This window comes from Lynx rufus, unplaced genomic scaffold (assembly GCF_022079265.1).
Source record: "Lynx rufus isolate CCGP_SWC_20201006 ecotype Redwood Valley unplaced genomic scaffold, mLynRuf1.p SCAF_6, whole genome shotgun sequence".
Taxonomy (NCBI): Eukaryota; Metazoa; Chordata; class Mammalia; order Carnivora; family Felidae; genus Lynx; species Lynx rufus.
The window spans coordinates 107,949,231-107,972,325 of NW_025814878.1; the positions used below are offsets into that span (position 1 = coordinate 107,949,231).

The 23,095-nt window shown below is 50.1% G+C and overlaps 2 protein-coding genes across 4 annotated transcripts in view; one reads left to right on the forward strand and one right to left on the reverse strand.

Annotated features, from left to right (window-relative positions):
* MOCS1 (molybdenum cofactor synthesis 1) overlaps window positions 1-17,375 on the forward strand; it is a 37,159-nt gene extending 19,784 nt beyond the window's left edge. Inside the window, exons 4-11 of one of the 2 annotated variants that reach the window (XM_047103205.1) lie at window positions 6,905-7,069; window positions 9,235-9,296; window positions 9,642-9,753; window positions 10,174-10,286; window positions 10,742-10,852; window positions 13,066-13,186; window positions 13,680-13,727; window positions 15,755-17,375. In XM_047103205.1, coding sequence (XP_046959161.1) covers window positions 6,905-7,069; window positions 9,235-9,296; window positions 9,642-9,753; window positions 10,174-10,286; window positions 10,742-10,852; window positions 13,066-13,186; window positions 13,680-13,727; window positions 15,755-16,515 — 1,493 coding nt within the window. In that variant the 3' untranslated portion in view covers window positions 16,516-17,375. The remainder of the gene's footprint in view (window positions 1-6,904; window positions 7,070-9,234; window positions 9,297-9,641; window positions 9,754-10,173; window positions 10,287-10,741; window positions 10,853-13,065; window positions 13,187-13,679; window positions 13,728-15,754) is intronic. The other variant, XM_047103204.1, reaches the window with a different exon arrangement.
* Window positions 17,376-20,805: 3,430 nt separating this feature from the next.
* Window positions 20,806-23,095, reverse strand: part of DAAM2 (dishevelled associated activator of morphogenesis 2) — a 50,847-nt gene continuing 48,557 nt past the window's right edge. The window contains exons 22-24 of one of the 2 annotated variants that reach the window (XM_047102879.1): window positions 22,384-22,512; window positions 21,154-21,324; window positions 20,806-21,027 (exon numbers count right to left, since the gene is read on the reverse strand). In XM_047102879.1, the coding sequence (XP_046958835.1) occupies window positions 20,806-21,027; window positions 21,154-21,324; window positions 22,384-22,512 (522 nt within the window). Of the gene's footprint in view, window positions 21,028-21,153; window positions 21,325-22,383; window positions 22,516-23,095 lie in introns of both variants that reach the window. The other variant, XM_047102878.1, reaches the window with a different exon arrangement.

Below are 23,095 nucleotides of genomic sequence, written 5' to 3' on the forward strand. Positions count from 1 at the left end.
CTTAGAGCCTCCACAGTTTTTAAATTACATTTTGATTTCTTACTCTCTTCCTCTTTTTCCTGGGAGAGCCCTAAATCTTATCTTCGAACTTAACCATGTTACTATATGTCTTCTTTCTTGTGTTTTATGCTTTTACTTACTACCTATGTCTTACCCCTTGTTCTTTTTTATAATGAAAATTTTTCTTTCATGTTTTTAATATCCTTCGTTATTTCTTTTACTGTATTTATCATGTTTATCTTACATTGGTCTGTTTTAATCATTTTCCTTCTCTTGGTATATATTTTACCGGGTTTTTTATTTTTGGGGTTTTTTGGTGGGGCGGGGTGGGCAGGGAGCTCTAGTTGTCTTCCTCAAGGGTCTCCTTAATTTAGCTGGTAAATTTGTTCCCCTGAGGATATTAGCTCTTCTGTATGGGACTGTTTACTAGGAAAGGATTTAAGGCCAGATCTTAGTCTTTGATAGGCCCTGGGGGCTCACGAGCTGATAATATCACAGTTGTTCACTCATGTTTATAACCTTCCCACCAAACACCCAGCCTCACCATGCATGAGTTGTATACCACACAACTCCAGGAGGTGGTATTCATTTAGATTATGTGGAGAATGGCACCTCCTACCATTATGTAATATGGCAACCTTACAGGTCTTCACCTTCAAACCATGAGGGACAAGAAGATTTGAAAGGAGGCAGTTACCTTTGATTTTAACCCACCAGTTCTGGGGCTTTGGAGGGGGTGGATGGAGGAATGAATGTCTAAGGCTGTTGTCTTCAACCCCTCTTCCGGCAGGGCTATGGTGGATTCCCTGAGTTCACCTCTGGTGGATTCCCCAGCTAGTGCTCTGGGGTTACTGGTTTCTTCAGTAAGGGGACAAACGATGGTTGTTCTGAGGCATCAGTGGATGAGGGCAAGATTCGAGCTTGAACTACCTTGTTTCCCTTTAACTGCTCACCTTCTCTGCCAGTCGCCTTCAACCCCAGGCTACAAACTCCCTCCCAACACCAGTTCAAAAGAACTCTGCTTCTTCCAGTGTTGTTCCTTGAGATTTTCATTTCATAAGGTTCTGGATTCTTTGTTTCTTCAGAGTTGATTTGGTGGAGGGAGCCAACAACTACTGCTAAATTTCCATGTTTTACTTTCCCACAGTAAAGCTGTTTTGTTAACCTTGAAAATAAAAACGACCAAGTTATTTTACCAGCAGAAATGGGTTTATTCAGGAATAAAAGAGAATTGCAATCTGGGACAGACAAGTTGTGGCAAACCGGAGGCCAGTCTGGAGAACAAAAGGGAGAGGTAAGCTTTTTATGGAGAAAAGGGTAAGTCAGGAAGGCTGCTATAAAGGAAGAGTCCATTGGAGTAAACAGGGAGTTAGGTATAATGGCTTCTCATTGGCTGAGCTGTTGCCAGAGGGATAAGGAAAGTGTGTCTTTCTCCAACTGGTCCAAGGGCTAGTGTCAAGTCCCTTCTTCCAGTTGGGAAGCTGGAAGTGACTGAGTGGTAGAGAGAATTCCCCCCTGCCAGAAACCTCCCACCTTCATGTGAGTGGGGTTGCCCATGATTAAAAATAAAAGTTGTTGTTTGGAAAAGTGTGAAAATTAAACTTTTATTTTCTTGTTACGAGAATAATACATGTTTATTTCAAAGAAGCAGAAGGAATATCATTACTGCCCATTTGCAACAAGTGTCACCATTTTGGTTTGGTGACCTGTTTTTTTCTTTGTATCTAGTTTCTGACTACTATTTTCAACCTTGACTTAATATAACCTTAGTATATTTCCCAACATCCGTATCATATTATTTTACAGTCATTTTTGGTTGCATAATACTCCACCATCCAGACAAAGCATAATTTAGCCAGTTTTCTGTTGTTGACTATCTGAATGATTTCCCTCTTTTCTTTATTATGTGTTGCTCTCTAATAAACATTCTTGTAGATAAAATATTATTCATGTCCTTAATTATTTACTTAGGTTAAATTCTTTTTTTATTTTTTAAGTTTTATTTATTTTGAGAGAGAGAAAGAGAGCACACGCATGTGTGCCTGGGCAGAGGAGGGGCAGAGAGAGGGGGAGAGAGTATCCCAAGCAGGCTCAGCGCTGTCAGCATGGAGCCCAGTGCAGGGCTCAGTCTCACAAACCATGAGATTATGACCTGCGCTGAAACCAAGAGTTGGCTGTTTGTATGACTGAGGCACCCAGGCACCCCTCCATAGGTTAAATTCTTAAAAGGGAAATTTCAGGTCACAGGCTTTATAAAGTTCCACATACTTCTTATCCCCAGATACAGAGCTCATCTCCAGAAAAGTTATATAATGATAGTCTCACATCATCAACATGTATATTTCCGCACATCCCTACCTAAGCTGGGTGTTAATTTTGTGATTTTCTGTTACCTTTTTCTCAATCCAGCTTCACTTGGGCAATTTACTTCTGCTTTCTGCACTCATGTAGAGCTGAGCAGATTATTCACCAAGATTCATGCATTCAGGTAGTTTGAAATTTTACCTCTAGATAAGTGAATATAAAAATCACCCATAATCCTCCTGATCAAAGATAACTACTGTAGACATTTTTTACACAGTATCGGTTCTCTAGATTTAAATGTAAGAAGGTGGTTGGGTTTTTTTTTTGTTTTTTGTTTTGTTTTGTTTTTTTATAAGTCCCATTCCTTTGTTATTTTGTATACAATTCTTGGAGAACTCTTTTACTCAATTCAGTGTTTACTCTTCCTAGGTGTCCATTCCATTTTGCCATCTAATTTCTTTCTGTAACTATACTTTTTTTTTTCAGGAGTTCTAATTAATTCTTTTTCTTGTTTTCAGGATGTAATATTTATGTCCCTGAAGATACTAACTCTGATTTTTTTTTTTTACATATAATTCACATATAATCTTGTTAGTTTCAGGTGTATAACACAATTATACAAAATTTGTATGTATTATAATATGAATACCACAATAAATCTGGTTAACATCCATCACTACACATAATTATAATTATTTTCCTTGTTATGAGAACCTTTGTGATCTGTCTTAGCAAGTTTCATATATACAATATGGTATTATTATTATTTTTTTTAATGTTTATTTTTGAGAGACAGAGACAGAGCATAAGTGGGGTAGGGGCAGAGAGGGAGACACAGAATCTGAAGCAGGCTCCAGGCCCCGAGCTGTCAGCACAGAGCCTGATGCGGGGCTTGAACCCACAAACCGTGAGATCATGACCTGAGCCGAAGTCGGAGGCTTAACCAACTGAACCACCCAGGCGCCCCTACAATATGGTATTATCAACTATAGTGACCATGCTGTGCATGCCACCCCCATGACTTATTTATTTTATAATTGATGTGTGTACCTTTTGACCACCATTGCCCATTTTGCTCACTCCCTATCCCTCACCTCTGGCAACCATCAGTCTGTTTTCTTCATCTGTAAATTTCGTTTTCTGTTGTTTTAGATTGCACACATAAGTGAGATCATATGGTATTTGTCTTTCTCTATTTGACTTATTCCATGTAGCATAATGCCTTCAAGGTCTATCCATGTTGTTACAGATGGTAAGACTTGCTTTTTTATGGCTAAATAATATTCCATTGTATATATACACCACATTACTTTTTAACCATTCATCATCGGTGGACACTTCAGTTGTTTCCATGTCTTGGATTTTGTAAATAATGTTGCAGTGAACAATGGAGATGCATCTGTCTTTTGAAGTTAGTGTTTTGGTGTGGGTTTTTTTTTTTTCCAGATAAATGCCCAGAAGTGGAATTGTTGAATCATATGGTAGTCCTAATTTTAAGTTTATGAGGAAAGTGTACCACTTGAGGAAAGTGGCTATATATATTTACATCTCCACCAATATTGTACAAGGGTTCTCTTTTCTCTACATCCTCACCAACACTTGTTATTTTTTGTCATTTTGATCATAGGCATTCTAAAAGGTGTGGTGTGATATCTCACTGTGGTTTTGATTTGCATTTCCCTGATGATTAGTGATGTTGATATATACCTGTTGGCCATCTTGTATATCTTTTTTGGAAATATATCTGTTCAGATTCTCTGCCCATTTTTTATTCAATGTTTTTAAAGTTTATTTGAGAGAGAGTGAGAGAGTGGGGGAGGGGTAGAGACAGAGGGAGAGAGAGAATCCCAAGCAAGCTCCACACCAGCGAGGAGCCCAATGTGGGGCTTGAACTCCCAGACCACGATATCATGACCTGAGGTGAAGTCTGACACTTAAGTGACTGAGCCACCCAGCTGCCCCCATCTGCCCATTTTTTAATTGGATTGTTGGGTTTTTGCTGTCAAGTTGTGTAAGTTCTTTATATGATTTACAGATATCTTCTCCCATTCAGGATATTGCCTTTTTATTTTGTTGATGGTTTACCTTTTAGTGCAGAAGGTTTGTTTGTTTGTTTGTTTGGTGCAGAAGCTTTTTAGTTTGATGTTTTCCTACTTAAATGTTTAGTTTTGCCTTTGCTTTTGGTGTCAGCTCTAAAAAACCATCACCAGTATTTATGTCAAGAAGCTTACCACCTCTGTTTTCTTCTAGGTGTTTTGTAGTTTTAGATCAAGTCTTTAACCCATTTTGAGTTAATTTTTGTGCATGGTGTAAGATAGTGATCCATTTTCATTCTTTTGCATGTGGCTGTCCAATTTTCCCAATACCATTTATTGAAAAGACTGCCCGTATATTCTTGGCTCCTTTGTCATAAATTGATTGGCCATGTGTGCTTGGGTTTACTTATGGGCTCTCTATTCAGTTCCATTGATCTATGTGTCTGTTTTTATCCAGTATCATAGTGTTTTGATTACCATAGCTTTGTAAGATAGTTTGAAATCAGGGAGTATGATGCCTTCAACTTTGCTCTTTTTTTCTCAAGATTGCTTTGTCTGTTTAGAGCCTTTTGTGGTTCTATACATATTTCAGGATTGTTCTATTTCTGTGAAAAATGCTGTTGGAATTTTGATAGAGATTACACTGAATCTATAGATTGCTTTGGGTAGTATGAACATTTTAACAACATTAATTGAACACTGTCTTTCCATTTATTTGTCTCTTATTCAATTTCTTTTATTACTGTCTTAGAGTTTTCAGTGTATAGGTCTTGTACCTCCTTGGCTAAATTAACTCCTAGGTATTTTATTCTTTTTGATACACTTATAAACGGGATTGTTTTCTTTATTTCTCTTTCTGATAATTTGTTATTACTATATAGAAATGCAACACATTTCTAATATATTGATTTTGTATCTTGTAACTATACTGAATTTGTTTATTCTAACGGTTTTTTAGTAGATTCTTTGTGGTTTTCTATATATAAAATATGTCATCTGCAAATAGTGACAGTTTTACTTTTTCCCTTCTAATCTGATGCCTTCTCTCTCTCCCCTCCCCCGTCGCCACTAAGGTCTGGCTAAGACTTCTAATACCATGTTGAATAAAAGTGGCAGGAACAGATATCCTTGCCTTGTTCCTGTTCTTAGATGAAAAGCTTTTAGCTTTTCACCATTGACTAAGATGTGAGTTGTAGGCTTGTTGTATGGCTTCTATTATGTTAAGGAATGTTCCTTCTGTACCCACTTTTTTAAAAGAGTTTTTGTCATGAATGGATGTTGAATTTTGCCAGATGTTTTTCCTGCATCTGTTGAGATGGCCATATGATTTTTATCTTTCATTTTGTTTTTGTGGTCTGTATCATATAGATTTTGTGAATGTTGAACCATCCTTGCATCCCTGGAATGAATTTCAGGTGATCATTGATGTATAATCCTTTTGATATATTGTCGAGTGTGGTTCGGTAATATTTTATTGAGGGCTTTTTGCGTCTATGTTCATCTAACTTTGATTTTTTTTAAAGAATCATTCTCTGTTATCTCTGTCATTTTTCCTTCCTCTTTCATCCTTCTATTTGTGAAATTCATCTTTCTTTTGCAGCATTCTCCTTAAATGTGTGCTGACTCTTGGCTCGGTACTCATCCCGGTGCTCAAGGCTTCTGTTGACCTGGCTGTCAATGCTGTTTCTATTTATGCTGGTTGCCCCCACCCCCTTCAGCTAGCCTCAGTACTCTAGCCTTGGGGTAAAAGCTGCAGCCTTCCCCTTGCTCACAGGGATGGAAGGAGAAAGCTTATCCAGCTCATGCAAATACAGTTCCCTAGACCAGCCACCTCCTTGACATGCCCAGTGACCTTCCTGCTCCCTGTGTAGGTGAGTGCTGAGCTTGGGGTACCCAATCCCCCTCCTACTTTGTACAGAACCTTCTATATATGCTTGGGGCTGTGGTTTCCTCAATCCATGTAATCTCATCTGCTTTCTGTCTTTCAGTATTTCTCCACTTCTCTGGACCATTAAAAGCATTCTTTCTTGCCTTCCAGTGTTATTGTGGACTCTTTTTCATCCTTCTATTATTTCTAGGGATTTTGGGTGGAATGGAAGAGGCAGTTTAACACATCATCCAAACACTTCTTTGTTTCTCTTATCGAGAGCATTAGGACCTGTAAGTTGGTTAACTCACATAGTCTTTGAGTCAAGTACACAGGGATTTGAATCTCCACTGCTCTTACTAGCTGTGTGACTTTGAGCAATTTTCTTAAGGAAAGAGAGGCTTAGAGAGATTATCTGTTAAATGGGGATCATCCTTGTTGTGGGGCTTCAATGAGCTAAGGCATGCCAAGTCCTCAGCAGAGCCTCTAGCAGAGTGAACACTCAGTGTTTAATCTTTTGGTTATTTTTGTAAAGGTTTTAATTTTTGTTTCTTATTAAGCTAAGCCTAGTTAATAGAGGAGTGCAGCGAACCCCTTTTCCATCCATCTTATTTGGACCCAGAGTTTCTTCTTCCAGGCTTTTGCCCAGCCTCACCAGGAATGAGGGGGCTGATGCCCCCTCCCGTTCTCTCTGCAGCTCAGCTCCACCGGCTGGAAGGGCTGAGGACCATTGGCATCACCACCAATGGTATCAACCTTGCCCGGCTGCTGCCTCAACTTCAGAAAGCTGGGCTCAGTGCCATCAACATCAGCCTGGATACCCTGGTGCCAGCCAAGTTTGAGTTCATCGTCCGCAGGAAAGGTGAGCAGGTGTGGTTTGCAGTTGAGGGTAACCTTCCCAGGGCCCACATAGCTGAGGAACTGTGGCTGGTGCCAGGCAAGGGGCCTGGTTGCTCCTTTATTCTTCATCCCCCACCCTTACCAAATGTCCTCTGTCTCTGTAGCCGCACCCTTGGGAAATTTGGGGGATCAGGTGTTAGGATCTGTGGTGACCCGTCTCCCCCCTGCCCTGTCCTCAGTTTGCCTAGGACTAAGAAGGTTGCTAGTGTGAGGCCTTTCCATTTTTAAAACCAAGATAGTCCCTGGTAGACCGGGACAAGTTGGTTACCTTGTGATGAGCTCGAGGGAAAATGTGGGACAGCCCAGGGTAGAAGCAGCTGCCCTGGGCCGCCAGAGTCAAGGCCAGCACTGCCAGGTGGGGGTCCTGCAGAAGCGCACCCATGCCCCTCCCCCGCCCCCCACCAGGCTTCATCAGGGAGGGCGGAGGAGGTAGAGCAGTCCTGTGCCCCAGGTCTCATTAGGCCGACACCCGATGTCTCTTGGGCCATGGGCTTCAGTTTGGGATGGGAGGTACCCAGCGTTGGATGCCGTTTGATTTGAGAGGGTGGCACGTAACCGAGACTTCTCTGCACAATCAGAGACACAGCTGTGCTTCCCCTTCTCTGGAAACAGCTTCCAGCTCCCAGCCCCACCCTCTCTTTCCCCTGCTGCACCTGACTCCCTGTTTACACCATCCATCTGCTGAGGAAGTGCTCGTGGAGTCCTTGCCCTCTGTAAAGAGCTGCTCAGGTGCTGTGGAGGGGACTGAGACACACAGGACATTGCTGTGCCTCACAGGCCGCTGAGGGCCAAAATGTGTGATGCCACTAGACTACCTTTGCTTGTCTTGTGGAGTCGATTAAATTGTTACCAGAGGAGGAGAGGAAATTCCTAGCAGGGAAGACCTGGAGGGCTCCATGGAGGAGGCCTTTACTCTGGGCCTTGAGGAATAGGGGGTGGGGGGGTGGAGTTGGATCAAGGGAGCTTACTCTGAAGGGGAACCTCAGTCGGGAACCTGCAAGAGCTCTGAGGTGGGAAAGTGGAAAGTGTATTTGTGGGTTTTCCCGACATCTATGTATCCCCTGCCGCCTGATCTCCTTTCCCAGGATGAGGATCGGAGACAGTAGATCCTGACATCAGATCTGCCTTCCCATTCATACTCCTGTGTCCACCACCTCCTTTTGGAGCTACAGTGCTTTACAGAAGAAACTTCTAGATTATCGTAATGGCATTTTGTATGGAAGTTGTACTTTCTTCCCTATTCCCTCCCTCACTGGGCCATCCAGAAATGCTGCAGGGAAACCGTGGAGGTCATCACCAGGCTACCCTTCCCCAGGGTGATAGCCCAGCTGTGAATCACATCACCTGGCTGGGCGGGGTGGGGGAGGGGCCAGCATGCAGTAGGCGCTCAAATGTGTGGGGGCACGAGTGAGCTGGGCAGGGAGGAGAAGCCAGCCTGGGATCACAGGCTACACACCCAGCAATCGCTCACCGGCCCTGGCACAGCGTCTGCGTGTGGTAGGTGCTCAGCAAGAATACACACAGTGAATGAATGGACAGACTGTTGTCTGTCAAGGGAGACTGACACTGACAAGGGAGTCCGGAGACCTGCATTCTGCAGCCTGCAGTGTGAGGCCTGCCTCTTAGGGCACTGCCTCCTCTTAGGGCCTCAGTTTCCCCATCTAGACAATGAGAGGGGTCACCTAAGATCAGGGTTGGCACACTACAGCTCACCAGCCAAATCCAGCCCCCTGCTTGTTTGTTTTATAGCCTGGGAGCCAAGAGTGGATTTTACAGATAATGTTTGTAATCAACTTAATGATAGGGAACATGAACTGTGAACCCCCCCCCAGTTAAGCAAAATATTATCCCAGCAAAACGACTTCTATTTCTCCATTATATTTGTCGAGCTGTGTTACAAAAAAATTGTGCTCAGCTGTTGGACTGTATTAGTCAATACTGTCTTTATAGCTATACCTAAGAATATCCTCAATTTTATCTCTCAGCCTTTGGATCCTAAAACATTTACTATGTGGTCCCTGGCTCGGTGGTCCCTGAGGCTCCTTACAGCTCTGGTGCTTCCCCATGGGTGTAAAGGGGGCAGGGGAGAGGGAGAAAGTTCCTGGATCCTTCTCTCCCTCCTTGCAGGTTTCCACAAAGTCATGGAGGGCATCCACAAGGCCATCGAGCTGGGCTACAGCCCTGTGAAGGTGAGGGTCCGCTGCTGCTCTTGACCTCTGACATCTGCCCCTCTACCCTGGCTTGGCCTTCCACTGCCAGCATCTGGGCCCCTAGCAGCTCTCTGGCGTGGCCAGTGCAGCTATCCTGTGTCCCCCACCACTTCCTTGCCCGCTGCATCCAGCCTGTCCCTGACCCCCTACAAGGGAGGGGAGAAAGCCAGTGACCCCCTTGGAATTCCCAACTTGAGGCCTGGGGTGGGGAGACAAGGAATGGGCCCCCCAGTGGAGAGCCTGGGCAGATGCCAGACCCCCAAAGGTCATCCCTGAGATGGAATGCAGGGGAAACAGCCCTGTGGTCCCCTTGTCCCTGGCCAGGTGAACTGTGTGGTGATGCGAGGCCTAAATGAGGATGAGCTCCTGGACTTTGTGGCCCTGACCGAGGGCCTCCCCCTGGACGTGCGCTTCATAGAGTACATGCCCTTCGATGGTCAGTGACCTGTGGTAGGGAGGGAGGAGGATGTTGGGCCTGGGGGGCAGAGCTGGACCAGCCCCATGCTGAGAGATGGGGGAGGGGGATACTGATGACCCTGGCAAGGGTTGAGTGGGATGGCCAAGATCTGGTCGGCCATGTGGGTGCTGCTGATCCCGGGTCCTGCTCTGTGTGTAGGAATTTCTCCAGGGATGATGGGGTGGGGCCTGGGCAGGTGCCAGGGCTAGGGCTATGATGGAGGCATCGGAGATCTCACAGAGTCAAGGGTGGGTTTGATTTGACCCACCTGTTTTAGGCAGGGCCTCCTGACCTCCCACCCAAGAGGCAGAACTAATTCCCGGGTGATGTGGAAGGAAGGACCTGAAGACCCCGGGTCCCCACAACCCTGTGACTCCATGGCTTCCAACCCCAATACAGGCAACAAGTGGAACTTCAAGAAGATGGTCAGCTACAAGGAGATGCTGGACACCCTCCGGCAGCAGTGGCCAGAGCTGGAGAAGCTGCCCGAGGAGGAATCCAGCACAGCCAAGGTTGGGGGCAGGAGGGTGGGGCAGGGTAGGGAGGGAGAGGTAGCCCTCAGGTCAGAATGCAGCAGTGGGGGTGGTACCGCGTAGCGGGAGGCATTACCTCCTAGCCTCCTCCCTCCTCATGGACAAAGCAGCAGGCTGGGCATGGGGTGGCCACAGTACCTTGTCTCAGGCCGCATGCCATTAATGTGGTGGAGAGGGGCTCTGGCCGTGCTGCCCACAGGCCTCTAAATCCATAGCAGTGTGCTCTCAGGCAGGCCCGGTGCAAGCAAAGAGCTCATGGGTCGTCTGTCCTGTCAGAGTCTTCTGCCCGCTGGGGGCCTTGGGTACTCCTTTCCTGGGGCACCTCCGGAGAGGGCTGTGGAGTGGGGGCTCTGGTGCCAGGGAGTGAGACCCGGCCCTCCTCAGCCCATCCATCCTTGTCCCCTCCTCTGCCCTTCTTTCCCTCCTCACCCCAGGCCTTTAAAGTCCCTGGTTTCCGAGGCCAGGTCAGCTTCATCACGTCCATGTCTGAGCATTTCTGTGGAACCTGCAACCGGCTGCGAATCACAGCAGACGGGAACCTCAAGGTAAGTGTCCCCCTCCCCCACGAGAGCCCCTTGCCATTTCTGTGTGGTGAATATCGCTTCCCACTGGTGCCCCCATTTGGAGAGGAGACTAGCAGGGCACGAGGGGTGGTTGGGGAAATAGTGTAAGATATGGTGGGGGGGCTCCTGGAGGCAGAAGGTGAAAGTGAACTCATGACCTTCCTTCCTAGGGTCCCCAAAGTAGCTTTGGGTTGATTGGGAGCCACTTTCCAGGCCTCTGTGTTACCGGGGTGGACGGGGGAGAGGTGAAGAGTCAGTGTGCACTGGGCCCCGGCCCCCCACCCTGACTGGCCCCTTTCTGGGCCCGGGGCTCAGCTCCAAAACCATCATCTGTTACTCATATCCAGTCAGTACATCTGTACCTTCAGCCCTGGGGAATGTCAGAGAGGCATAGACATACCCATTCTCTTTAGAGGTAAAGTCTCAGAGCAAACAAAGAGCTGATGTGTGGCAATGTGTAATTCTTTGTCAAATGAGCAGTCACACAGGCCGTAGGGTGGTGGACCTTGAGGAGGCACCTTATGGACGCTGGTGAGCCTCGAAGGATGAAGTGAGGGTGAGGGAGAACACTTGTCTGGGGTTCATGCTAACATGGCAGGGGCAGATTCATGCCAGGAAGAGAGACACTGCACGGTAGAGGGCTCGAATGCCCGGGGAAAGAGGTGCAGTGTGTGTTCTGTTGACAGTGGAGTGCTGTGCAGCTTCTGGACAAGGGGGTACGTGACTCCCATTCATGTTTGTGGAAGAATCACCCGCTGGTTGAATTTGGAAATAGGGAGACTAGTCAGATGGCCGCTTCACTCTCGGTGTAGGTAAGAGTGTGAGGTGAGCACAGGAAGGGAGAATGAAGGAACTTGGTAACGCACGCGGAGGGCCAAGAGGAGGGCGTCCAGGGGCCAGGTCAGCTGTGGGACCTGGTTAGCACTGGGGAGGAGGGTGAGGGTGGTTTAGGTGCACTGAGTTTGACATCCTAAAGGGACCATCCAGTGCTTGTTCAAAAGTTAGGGTTTTTCTTTTTCTGGGCTGGAGATGTGGAATGGCCATCAAGTATGGACCTGCATCTGTATAGTCAGGGCCCCTGCCGGAGATGGGAGGTGCGGTTCTGAAGAGAATGTAATGGAGAGGCTATTCCTGGTTCAGGGTGAGGGGGGCTTGGCAGAGATGTCAGCAAACAGCTGCTCCCACCCCGGGGAGGAAGCCGTGTCATGGGGGCCCAGGCAGAGCTGCGGCCTGGTAGAGGGGAGCAGTCACTGCCCGACATGGCAGAGCCGGGAAGAAGTGCCCAGTCTTTCCAGTGTCCCACGGGCCAACCCAGGTGGAAGCCAGCTGGAGGGCAGCTCAGAGTGGAACCTGAGGCCTGGTGGGGGGACCGAGGGGTGGGAAATGAGAACAGCCCGGTGAATTGGGTGCACCTTACACTTAGAATTTGTTTGTATCTTCTCCAGCGCCCTCTGAGGCTTCTTGGACATTCCTCAGTGTCCACGGTGCCACTTTCTACAGAGCCGGCAAACATTAGGTGCTTGATATGGTTTTGTGGGAGGGTGGTAGGCATCTCACTTTGTGGGACTGCCTCGTCCATCCCAAGCCCCCAGAGCACCCAGCCTCCCTCAGGAGCTGGGGAGTATCGAGTCTGAATGGGCTCAGGATGCCACCTCCGCCAGGCCCGTGCTATTCAGCCATCAGTCAGGATCACAACCTGGAGTGGACACAGGGGCAGGCAGGTAGTGTCTGTGACTTTGGGGACCAGGAAGGGACAGGGGTGAAATGGGATGTGCATGCCACGTCCAGGGTAACTGGCAGGACTCTTCTCTAGCTGATTGGCATCCATTCTCAAGGCAACGAAGAGGCTATTGTATGGAACATCTCAGGAGAAGGTATGGGTCACATTGGGTCACATTTTTGTGTGCCATCTCTGGTCACTGTTTAATTTTTTTTAGTACGCTCTACAAGCTGAAAGTAACATGGCCGTCAATCAGGTACAGGCCTTGGGGTATCTGACTTCCTGCCCTTCCAGCCTCTCTGACTTCACCATCCAGCACCTTCTGTCCTTCGTTGCAGAAGTCCTGCCTGGAGTATGACCCAGCCACAGGAGGCCTGGGTGCTGACGCTCGGCCCATGGGGGACTCTAGGGATGGGGGCTGAGGCCCCAGGACCAGGGAGGCATGTTCTCTTACCCCCATGGTGACTGCCCACAGGTCTGCCTCTTCGGGAACTCGGAGGTGTCTCTACGGGATCACCTGCGGGCAGGGGCCTCCGAGGAAGAGTTGCTGCAAATCATCGGGGCCGCTGTGGGCAGGAAGAAGCGGCAGCATGCAGGTGAGGGGTGGGCACGGAGAAGGCCAGGCTGGCTGCTGAGTGGGCCAGGACGGGGGCTGAGAGGACAGAGCAGAGCTTGGCAGGGAGCCGGCAGGACTCTGTGCTGTCCTGGCCTCCAGTCCCTCCTGTGGCACCTGTAGACTGGGGGTGTGGTGATGGTTCCCCTCCCTCGGGGGCACTGGCACAGCAGAGCCTGTGCAGCAGAGGAGACCCTGAATTCTCTTGGGCCATCTTGTTGGGCAAGGGGGAAGAGGGGTGTCACTGTACCTCTCTGGAGGGCGGGGTCCGGCATCCACAGACTACTCTGGCTCTGTCATGGGTGACCTTGCAGCGTGCAGCGGGGGCTGTTTGTCAGGGTATGCCTAGGTGAGTGCATGACCCCGGGGTGTCCTACCACTATGTCCACTTTTGGTTTCAGTGAACTCTCCTTTCCCCGCCCTTCCCCTCCCCCTTTCCTGCTCTCCTCTCCCTCCCCATCTTTCCCTTACCCCAGGCATGTTCAGTATTGCCCAGATGAAGAACCGGCCCATGATCCTCATCGGTGGGTGACCCATCAGTACGTAACTGCTCACCCTTGTCACTGGGGGATCCTGTGGGGTGGGGCCCCTGCCATACAGAAGGCACCCCCAGGTCCTGCATTTCATCCTGATGTTCTCATCCTTGTTTTTCTCCTGCTCGACCTCCATCTTTTCTCACCCCTCAAGCTTTACTGGGTCGTCTCTTCCTCGTCCATTGCTCCCACTCCCTCTACATGCCACAGAGATCATCACTGTCTCACCAGAAATTGGGGCGGGGGTCCTCTAGACTTATGATCACTAAGTTATTTGTCCCCCGAAAATGGAGCTCCTGGCTAAGACAGAGACCTTGTCCTTGGCTCTAGAATCCCCCAGCTAGATACCATCACAGGCACCTGGGCAGATCTTGAGGCAGCAAGCTAAGAATGCTATTGATCTTTTCAGGGAGGGGGCAAGCAGGATCTCAACTGCCTAGTTCCTTAACTCCTGGAAACTTGTGTGCACAAGACAGTTCCAGTTTTTATAAAGTCATATGTGTTCTCTGGCTGGTCTGTGAGGAGCTTTAGAGAGGCTGCTACCCCTCTGGCAAATGCCCAGCCGAGATCAGGGGAGGCCTTGCCCCCTTGGCCACAGCCAGACCTGGGCTTCTGAATCGTACTGCTAGGCAAGAGGAAGCAGTGAGAACTAGGGGAAGGGATTCTTTTCTCTAGAGATTGGAGCCGAATGAGTGCAGGGGCCCAGAGGAAGGCAGGCTGGAGGGCCCAGAGACAGCCCAAGGACGACCTCCCCTACCAGCCACTCAAAGAAGGGCAGCTCGCCAAAGTGCTCCACTGGGAAGAGAACTTGACCATCTCTCTTCTTTCCTCACTGCCAGCATCATAGTTGTACAGTTGGGCTTTGACCCATGGTGACCACCTTGATGGCAAGGAGTGGGGGATGCCTTGGTGGCCTCCCTAGGGCATTGGCAAGGTGGGGGCCCAGAACATGATGGGAAGCTGGAAGTTGGGAGGCCCATTTGCTTCATAAAGTGTATTATTCCTCTCAAGGACATGGAGAAATAAGCTGGTCTGGTTTCTACAAAACCAAGAGTTGCCTAGAATAGGGCCTCTGACTTTCATGCACACGAACCACTTGGGGATCTTGTCATTTCAGATTTGGATTTGGGAGGTCGGGGCTGGAGTTCTTCCCTGGACCACGCTTTAAGTCACAAGAGCCTGCAAGGCTCCCAGGGCCCTTGGCACCACTTGGATTACCCTGTCACTTTGTGGGTACTTCCGGTGTCCTTGAGGGGGCTTAAAAGACATTGTTTAAATAGATAAAATATTTCCCTTGGTATCTTGCCTGTGTAAACTCTATAATTACAATCAACTCTTCATAGAGAATGGAAAGATGAGAGTAACTGTGGTTGGTAATTCAGGCTGAAACCTTGCTGTAGTTTTTAGAAAATGCAGGGACATGGAGAGGTCATGTGATAGGCTGTAGTCTTCAGATCTTAGGTGTTTCTTTTTTTTTTTTTTTTTTTAGAGTATGAATGGGGGAGAGGGGCAGAAGGAGAGAGAGAGAGAGAGAGAGAGAGAGAGAGAATATATGTTAATCAGGCTCTACGCTTAGTGCAGAGCCTGATGTGGGGCTCAATCCCACAACCCTGGGATCATGACCTGAGCCAAAATCAAGAGTCAGATGCTTAACCAACTGAGCCACCCAGGCACCCCATGACTTTGTGTTTCAGAATAGAACTTGAGCGATGAGGAAGTGTTGGTGTGGAAGGGAGCCCAGGAATGCCCACACCACCACCGTGGGCCTGTAGACTTTGGGGAGGGCTGCACCCTGCATGCTGCCTGCTGAGAGGGGCTGCAGACCTATATTCCAGGACCCTCTGTCTGCGTACGTCCCGCTTTCCCTTTTCTCACTGTGCTCTTTGCTCTTCACCTCTCTCTCCCAGTGTGGAAGTGAGAACTCAAGGTGGGGCAGGGCAGGGTTTGGGAGAAGAGGTGGGAAAAGAAAATTTCCCTTCTGGACTTAGTCTCTCTTCTCTTTCCTTCTTGCTTTCCAGAGTTACTTTTGATGCTCCAAGATTCCCCACCAGCCATTCCAAGCATTTCCTCCCAGGACCCCTTTCGTGTTCAGGGTATAGGACACAGAGTGAGTTTCTCCAACCAGATGGCGACTTTGTGGAAAGGATGCCGGGGCCCCCGGACCTCTCTCCTTGCCCAGCGGTGGCTGGGGTCCGGCCCCCCTCAGAGACACTGCAGTTCCCGCCTAGACTCAGATACCAACCCCAAGTGCCTTAGTGCAGTGTCCCGGGCTCCTGCCACCCCCTCAGGACCCCCGCCAACCTCGGACCAACTAACCCATGTGGACGCAGAAGGACGGGCAGCTATGGTAGATGTGGGCGGGAAGCCGGACACGGAGCGGGTGGCTGTGGCCTCGGCTGTGGTCCTTCTGGGGCCCGTGGCTTTCAAGCTTGTCCAGAAGAACCAGCTAAAGAAGGGAGATGCCCTGGTGGTGGCCCAGCTGGCCGGAGTCCAGGCCGCCAAGCAGACCAGCCAGCTGATTCCTCTGTGCCACCACGTGGCCCTGAGCCACGTCGAGGTACAACTGGAGCTGGACAGCACACGCCATGCCGTGGGGATCCAGGCGTCTTGCCGGGCTCGGGGCCCCACTGGGGTGGAGATGGAAGCCTTGACCGCGGCTGCTGTGGCCGCCCTCACCCTGTACGACATGTGTAAGGCTGTCAGCAGAGACATTGTGTTGGGAGAAATCAAGCTTATTAGCAAGACTGGGGGGCAGCGGGGGGACTTCCATCGGACTTAGAGAGCTCTTGCCCCTCCCCCCCGGGCCCAGCCAGGTCGAGATGGGATGCAGTTCCGGGCAAATCCTGCAACCCTGTCGCTGTTGACCTTCACCAGTAGGAACTCGAGGTCAGCCTACCCCCTCTACTGCTACATGATCGGTAGTGACCTGCAAGGTTTTCTACGTTCAGAGAGGAAACCAGCAGGCCCGTCAGCCTTCCTGGACACTACAGTCATGGGAGGGGGTCACCACGAGCAGTGCCAACGAACAGAAAAATCACGTCATCTGAAATAGTCCCCAGATAACACATCTAGGTTCAGACAGTCCCGTCCATGACTTCCGCTTCTCATTTTGGGTTTTCTCTTCTTCTTCCTTGGGGAGAGAATAAGGGCTCACGAAGTAGAGGGAACCCGCTTTGAGGAGGGAAAAGTGCAGTTTGCATTAAGAATGTTCCACAGCTCCTCCAAAGCAGCTCTGCCTTCCAGAGTTTGTGGAGCCACAGCCCCACCCTTTCTTGCCTGTCACCCCTCTGAAAGGCCCAGTTAGCACCTCCTTTTACCCCAGTCTTTGTCCCATCAAACTTGCAGGGTTTGGGCTTAACAATTGCACTTGACCTGCCAGCTCCCTTTCCTGGGCCCCTTCCCCCTAGAACAGGACCCACATGGGCAGCAGCCCTGAGGACTCCTGACCGAGCACACATCCCACACCTGGCCCTGCACACTGCTGTTCCACCCACCACCCACACCCCTTTATTCTGGAACATATCAGGGAAAGAAGAGAGTTGAAGATTGCCTTCACCCTCACAGCGCACAAAATAAAGCCACGATGCCAACTTTGGAGGTGCGAGAATGAGTATCTGTGCAGGGGGTACCCAGCTGTTAGGAATCCATGCCCACCCCCTCAGCCCTGTCCCAAAGCCCACCCCGGGCAGCAGGGAAGAGGAGCAGGAGGGATGTTAGAAAAGCCAAAGGGGCACGTTCTCTGTATAGCCTCTGTCTTCCCTGTGAGAGAAGGTAGGAGTGGAGTGGGCGGCATGAGCTGCACACCCTGCGGTGTCAGGTGGGGTGGGGGTGGTCCAAAGCACATCGCTGGCTTTGGCAGCTATTTGAGATCAAGGGGGTACACTTCGTGGTTCCTGGTATGCACATTCCCAAACACTGTTGGCTGGGTTTGCCTATGCAGATAGGCATTTTTGGGTCTGTCCTCAGTGCCCCCCCACCCCGCCTGCCTCCCCTCTACCCTACACTCAGGTGTGCTGGCGAATGTTTGACAACCAGCTCTTGGGAAGAGAAAAAGCCAAAGACCGTGGCTGATCTCAAGCTACTGTACAATGTGAACTGACTTGCCAAACTTTTGAAAATATAACAGTTGGTGCTCTCAGAGCTGATTCACTCCGGTTCCAACACCCCACTGGCTACGACTGCTCTCCCGCACACCTCAAGTCCCCGCACCGGAAGAAGGCCCAAGTGTCAAGGCAGCCTGGATGGGGATGGTATGGATTTAATATTTTTTAGTATTACAATATATTCTTATAAAAATGGTGCAGGTAAAAAGGATGCTGATTTTGTACATTAGCCTCGCTCGTCGTCTGAGACGGCTTGGTGAAAGCAGCCGTGGCTTGGAGGCATCCCTGGTAGAGGCTGGAGGAACAGTCATGGTGCCCCAGTTGGTAAAAATGGGATGGGGGTGGGGAGAGCCTGGACCAGACCCTTCCCCATCCACCTGGAGAATTTTTTCCTCCTGCTGCCCTAAGCACACCTGACCTCCCTCACCGGGGAGGAAGAGCTGGTGCTACTGCTGAGAAGGGGACAGGTTGCATTCGGTTAACTGAATTTTATATTGGACACAAAATTAGACAGCTGGAGAAATGTACCTGAAGGTGGCAGGAGGGGTGAGAAGGACACTGGGGAAAGACCAAGGAACAAATAGGCGTAAACGTTGAGCATATCAAGGACCAACTCAACCGTCTCCATGGGGCACCAGCCCCTTCTTGCTGAGTCAACTATGATGGTCTGTGGTCCAAGGCACTGTTGGAGATCTGGCTACTCTACTGGCCAGAGCTAGAAAATAATAAATAGAGAAGGAAAATTCTTTTGGGGTGAGAAGCCTGAGCCCTAGAACAAGGTATGTGTCCTCTGTAAACAGTTAAACCAAAGTGTGCTTTTCTGTGGCTCCAATGTCTTGAACCGCTCCTGTATTGTCTTTCCTGGTGTGTATCCAGTCTTCCATGGTGAGTGGGAATGCCACAATGTGGACATGCCGTTGGATAGAAGTGGAGCCCTCCCTTGTTCCCTGTTCCTGCAGGGTAGGTTGATCTCAGCCCAGTTTGGGAGAGGACCTTCAGAGACTGTGCCCACAACCTTCCCATCGTGCCAAGGCCAGCTGCTTGTGGCGGGGGGCTGCCGGGTATACAGATGGGTTTAGCAAAGCCCTCTGCAGCTGCTCTTCCTGGAAGCCTTCATCTTGCCTTCACCTGGACTCCAGGATGGCCTCTTCCAGTCTGTCCTGGCCAGGCTTGCATTTGCTCAGATCCCTTCCCCTCAAACCAACACACATGCTGGGCTCACCAACCCTATGTTTCTTCCCCCTGCCGACAGCTACTCTGGCCCTGCCCCAGGAATCTGATGTAGGGAAAAGCTAAGATAAGCAGCTGAAGAGTGGGCCTAGCCCACCAGGCAATAACCCTGAGCTGGAGGAGTAGGTTGGAAGGTGAGAACAAAGGGAAGGGCAGGAAGATAGAAAGGCAAGGAGCTGGTTGATGGAGGGTCTCAGAGGCTCTCAACTCTAGGAGGAAGAAATGTATGGGAAATAAAAGCCTTGATGGGGCTGATCTCTCCTCCCTTCTTTTAGAAGTCAGAAGTTTTGTTTCGACACAGCAATTGCCCCCCACCTCCAGGACAGCTCAAGATGGACAGAATGGAAGGCGGAAGTGGATGGGAGGACCAGTATGGACCTCTGAAGTCAGGCTGAAGAACTAAATTGAGAGGTTGGTCCCATCCAGCATCTCTGGTACCCAGCCTTCCAAACTTGGCTCGTTCAGGCAGCACACCCCCAGAGAAGTTGGCCTTTCTCCTCCATATCCCGTCTCCCTAGCTTCCTCTGCCTGCTCTGGCTCCCAGTCTGAATGCTTCGGAGCTCACAGGTAAATGCAGAGGGCAGCTCTGGCCCTGCGGACCTTCTCAGAAACAAGACACCCCAGGGCCAGCCTTAGCCAGCTATACATGGTTTGGAGTGGTCTTTCACAGGTCAGAGGAGTGGGGGCGGGGGGGGGGGGGTCACCATGGCTTCTGCCCTGAGGCAGACATTAGACAAAGAGTTTGGGATCTGATGAACAGTTAAGTGGTAGACCAGGGAGCACTAGAGTGGAGCTTGGTGTTCAAGTGCTGCCCTCTAGTGAGAGGCTATCAGAATTCCCAGCCAACACCATGTGTGGTCCCACTTCACTTCAAGACAATGGTTGGGTTGTGCAGAGGAGGTGTGAGGAGAGTTTTGTTCCAGGGTCCCTATGCCCAAGGCACGAGGCATGGTGATGAGCGGGATCTTTCTTGAACCCCTTCCCTTACCAGATTCATCAAGCGTCTGATAGCCATAGTCATGGGAACCCAAAGGTTCTGAGATTCAAGATTAGTAGATAGGATGGAGGTTGCAGTAGGAAGGAAGGGAGAGAGACTTAAGACATGCAAGAGAGGGGCCAAAGGACTTGTGATGTAGGCAACAGGCACTGCTACTCTGTGTCCTGAGGACTTGGTCCCTGCATCACACTCCCCACACTTTTTGTGAAACATACCTAGGTAGATTACATAATGCCTCTTCCTTTTCCATCCAAGAGGAAATTTTTCCCCCAGATCAAGATTCCATGAAGCCTCCCCTTGGGGAATGGGGGCCTGCATTCTCTCACTCTGGCTCTCAGGGCACCCCCCCGTCCATTAACTCCCTACCTCACATGACATCTGGACAAGGCCCATGGATCTGTCCAGTCTAGATCTAGAACACTTGTGTGCCAACACGTGGGTGCCCTTCCTGGGGGACAGGGGGGCAAGCCTCCTTCAGGCCGGCCTGCCAGGGATGTCCAGGTCCACCTCCGAGGGACCCTGGGGGCCGGGATGCAGAAAGAATAATGGAACAGGAGAGGAGCCCCTTCAGGTAAGTGCGGGGACACCTGGTCCTGCCACACACACCGCCCCCCACCCCAGGACCCAGCCCAGGGCTCGTTCAAACCGAGCACCAAATTGTTTAAGGATCACGGCCGCATGCCCTCAGCCCCTTGGTCCGTCCCTGTCTCCCGCCTCCTGCGGTGGCCAGTCCCCCGGGTCAATAATTTAGCCTGCTGATCGCCCGTTCCCGGGTGACTTCCGGGGCCTGGCTCCCCGACCGCTTGCGGCTGCGCTTGAGCTTGCATAAGTCCTTGTCAAAAACTTCCCCCGAGCGCAGGGCGGACACCAGGTCGTCAAACTCGCCTCCTTCCTCCAGCGTGCTGCCCGCGTGGACCTTCCGCTGCCGCTGCCACCGCTCCCGCTCCCTCTGCTCCTTCAGCTGGAGGATGAGGAAGAGCGAGGGGCCGTCAAACAGGTGGCTGTGCGCCTCACCGGCCCCCTCCTGACACCTCCCTCCCTCCCTCTGCCCTCCCCAGCAGCACCCCACTCAGCCCAGCCCTCTCACCATGGCTTCCATGCGCGCCCGCCGCTCCTCCTCCTCCTTCCTCCTCCGCATGGTCTCCAGGTCCTGCCGGGCCTCCGAGAAGGCCTGCAGGAAGGTGTCAAAGATTCCAAAGAATTCGTCCGGCTGCATCTTGCTGTCCTGCTCCCCAAAGTGCATCAGAGCCTTGGAGAACTGTCAGGGGGAGAAGGGGTGGTGAGAGTCTCTCCCAAGCATGGTGGGCTCAGCCCACATGGTAAGCTGGGCTCCTGCCAGAGGCCAGAGTGGAGCCCAGCCCAAGGCTGGGGACGTTTGACACAGAGGAGCAGGGCTACAGCGTGGGGAGACACCCTCTATCATCAGGGCAGGGACAAGGCCGAAGGAAAAGCCTGAGGCTGACACCATGGGGTGGTGGGGGATCCAGGCTGGCTGACACCTGCCCAGAGCCACCACTGGGTCTCTTATGGTATAGGTATGAGATCAGGAGCTGCAGATCTTGGGAAGTACCTCCTAAGGTCACAAATTGCCTGGTCAGAACTCAAAAGGACCTCAGAGATCATAGAGTTACTGGGCTAATTTAACCCCTTTGTGTCCCAGTTTCCTCATGTATAAAATGGGGGCAATAGACCCTACTTCATAATGTTGTGAGGGGGAGGCGAGTTAATAGGTATAAAGCATTAACTGTAATTATACGTATCAGGCTCTGATTCTGATATTTATTGACAGCTACCATCTCTAATTCAAACCAGAGTATGCTCCATGGGCCAGCATGGGCATCTCAGGCCCATCCCAGACCTCCTGAGTGAGGGCCCACTATTAACAGGACCCTTCATAGATAGGGTCCATGTGGATGTTAGTGTGAGAAGCCGGGAAGAGGCATAGCAACTATGACCAAAGCTGAGCTCTGGAGTTAGGATTCTAACCCAGCTCTGTGCATTACTGCTGGGAAACCTTGGACAAGTTCCTTAACCTCTCTGGACGTCAGTGTACATGCTTGTCTGATGGGCTAATGACCTTTCCACAAGCCCATATGGTAGGTCATGAGACAAATCATGTAAAACAAGATGGTATCCATACCTGCTGAATGGATCATCTTTGCAACAAAGATGCTATTGCTTTTCTTACAGGAGTGAGGAAATTATTTTTCCTGAAAACTCTTGACTCTGGGTTTGTCCCTTCTGTGCCATGGGTGGTAGGAATGGGTAAGAAGTGGGGGTGGGGTGGGAGTCAGACTGGGACTTGGGGCACACTTACCTTGTCCCTGGCCTCATTGAGCTGGTCTTCCAGCTCTGAGAAACTAAAGCTGGAGACCGTGATGAAGTCACTCATGACTGGAACAAACTTGTCATTTGGTTCCCGTGCCTGACGCTTCTGATATTCTAGCTCCTGAAGAGGGAGAGTGAAGTGCTGGTTACATAAGTGCCAGCATAAAAGTCAAGAATTCTGGGGGTCACCACATCTCCCATCCTTCTTCCAATCACGGGACCACTGGGTCCTGCCTTTGGAAGAGGGAACACCCCGAGTCTCACAATTCTAAGGGTGGCAAAGGTTGTGAGAGTTCTCCCTCACGCACTACTGCCATCTTTGTTTCTCTAGATCCTTGCTATCCAATGTGGTCTGGGACTAGTAGCACCATCACCTGAGAAATTTTAGGAAATACAGACTCTCAGGCTCTACCCTAGACCTATGGAATCAGAATCTGAATTTTAACAAGACTCTCAGATGATGCATGTGCAGATTCAAGTATGAGATGTGTTTCTAAATCTCCTAGCTGATGTGAATGCTGCTGGTTATGGGCCACGCTTTGAGTAGCACTATCAAGGGCTATGAATTGGAAATCGCCCCTGTCCCCACCATAGCAGCAATGAAAAGTTCTTTCTCATTCTCTAAGCTCATTCTCCCCTTATCTGCCTACTACCCCTTCCCCCAGTAAAGATAGGGTCTCCAGTTCCCAAATGTGGAAGAC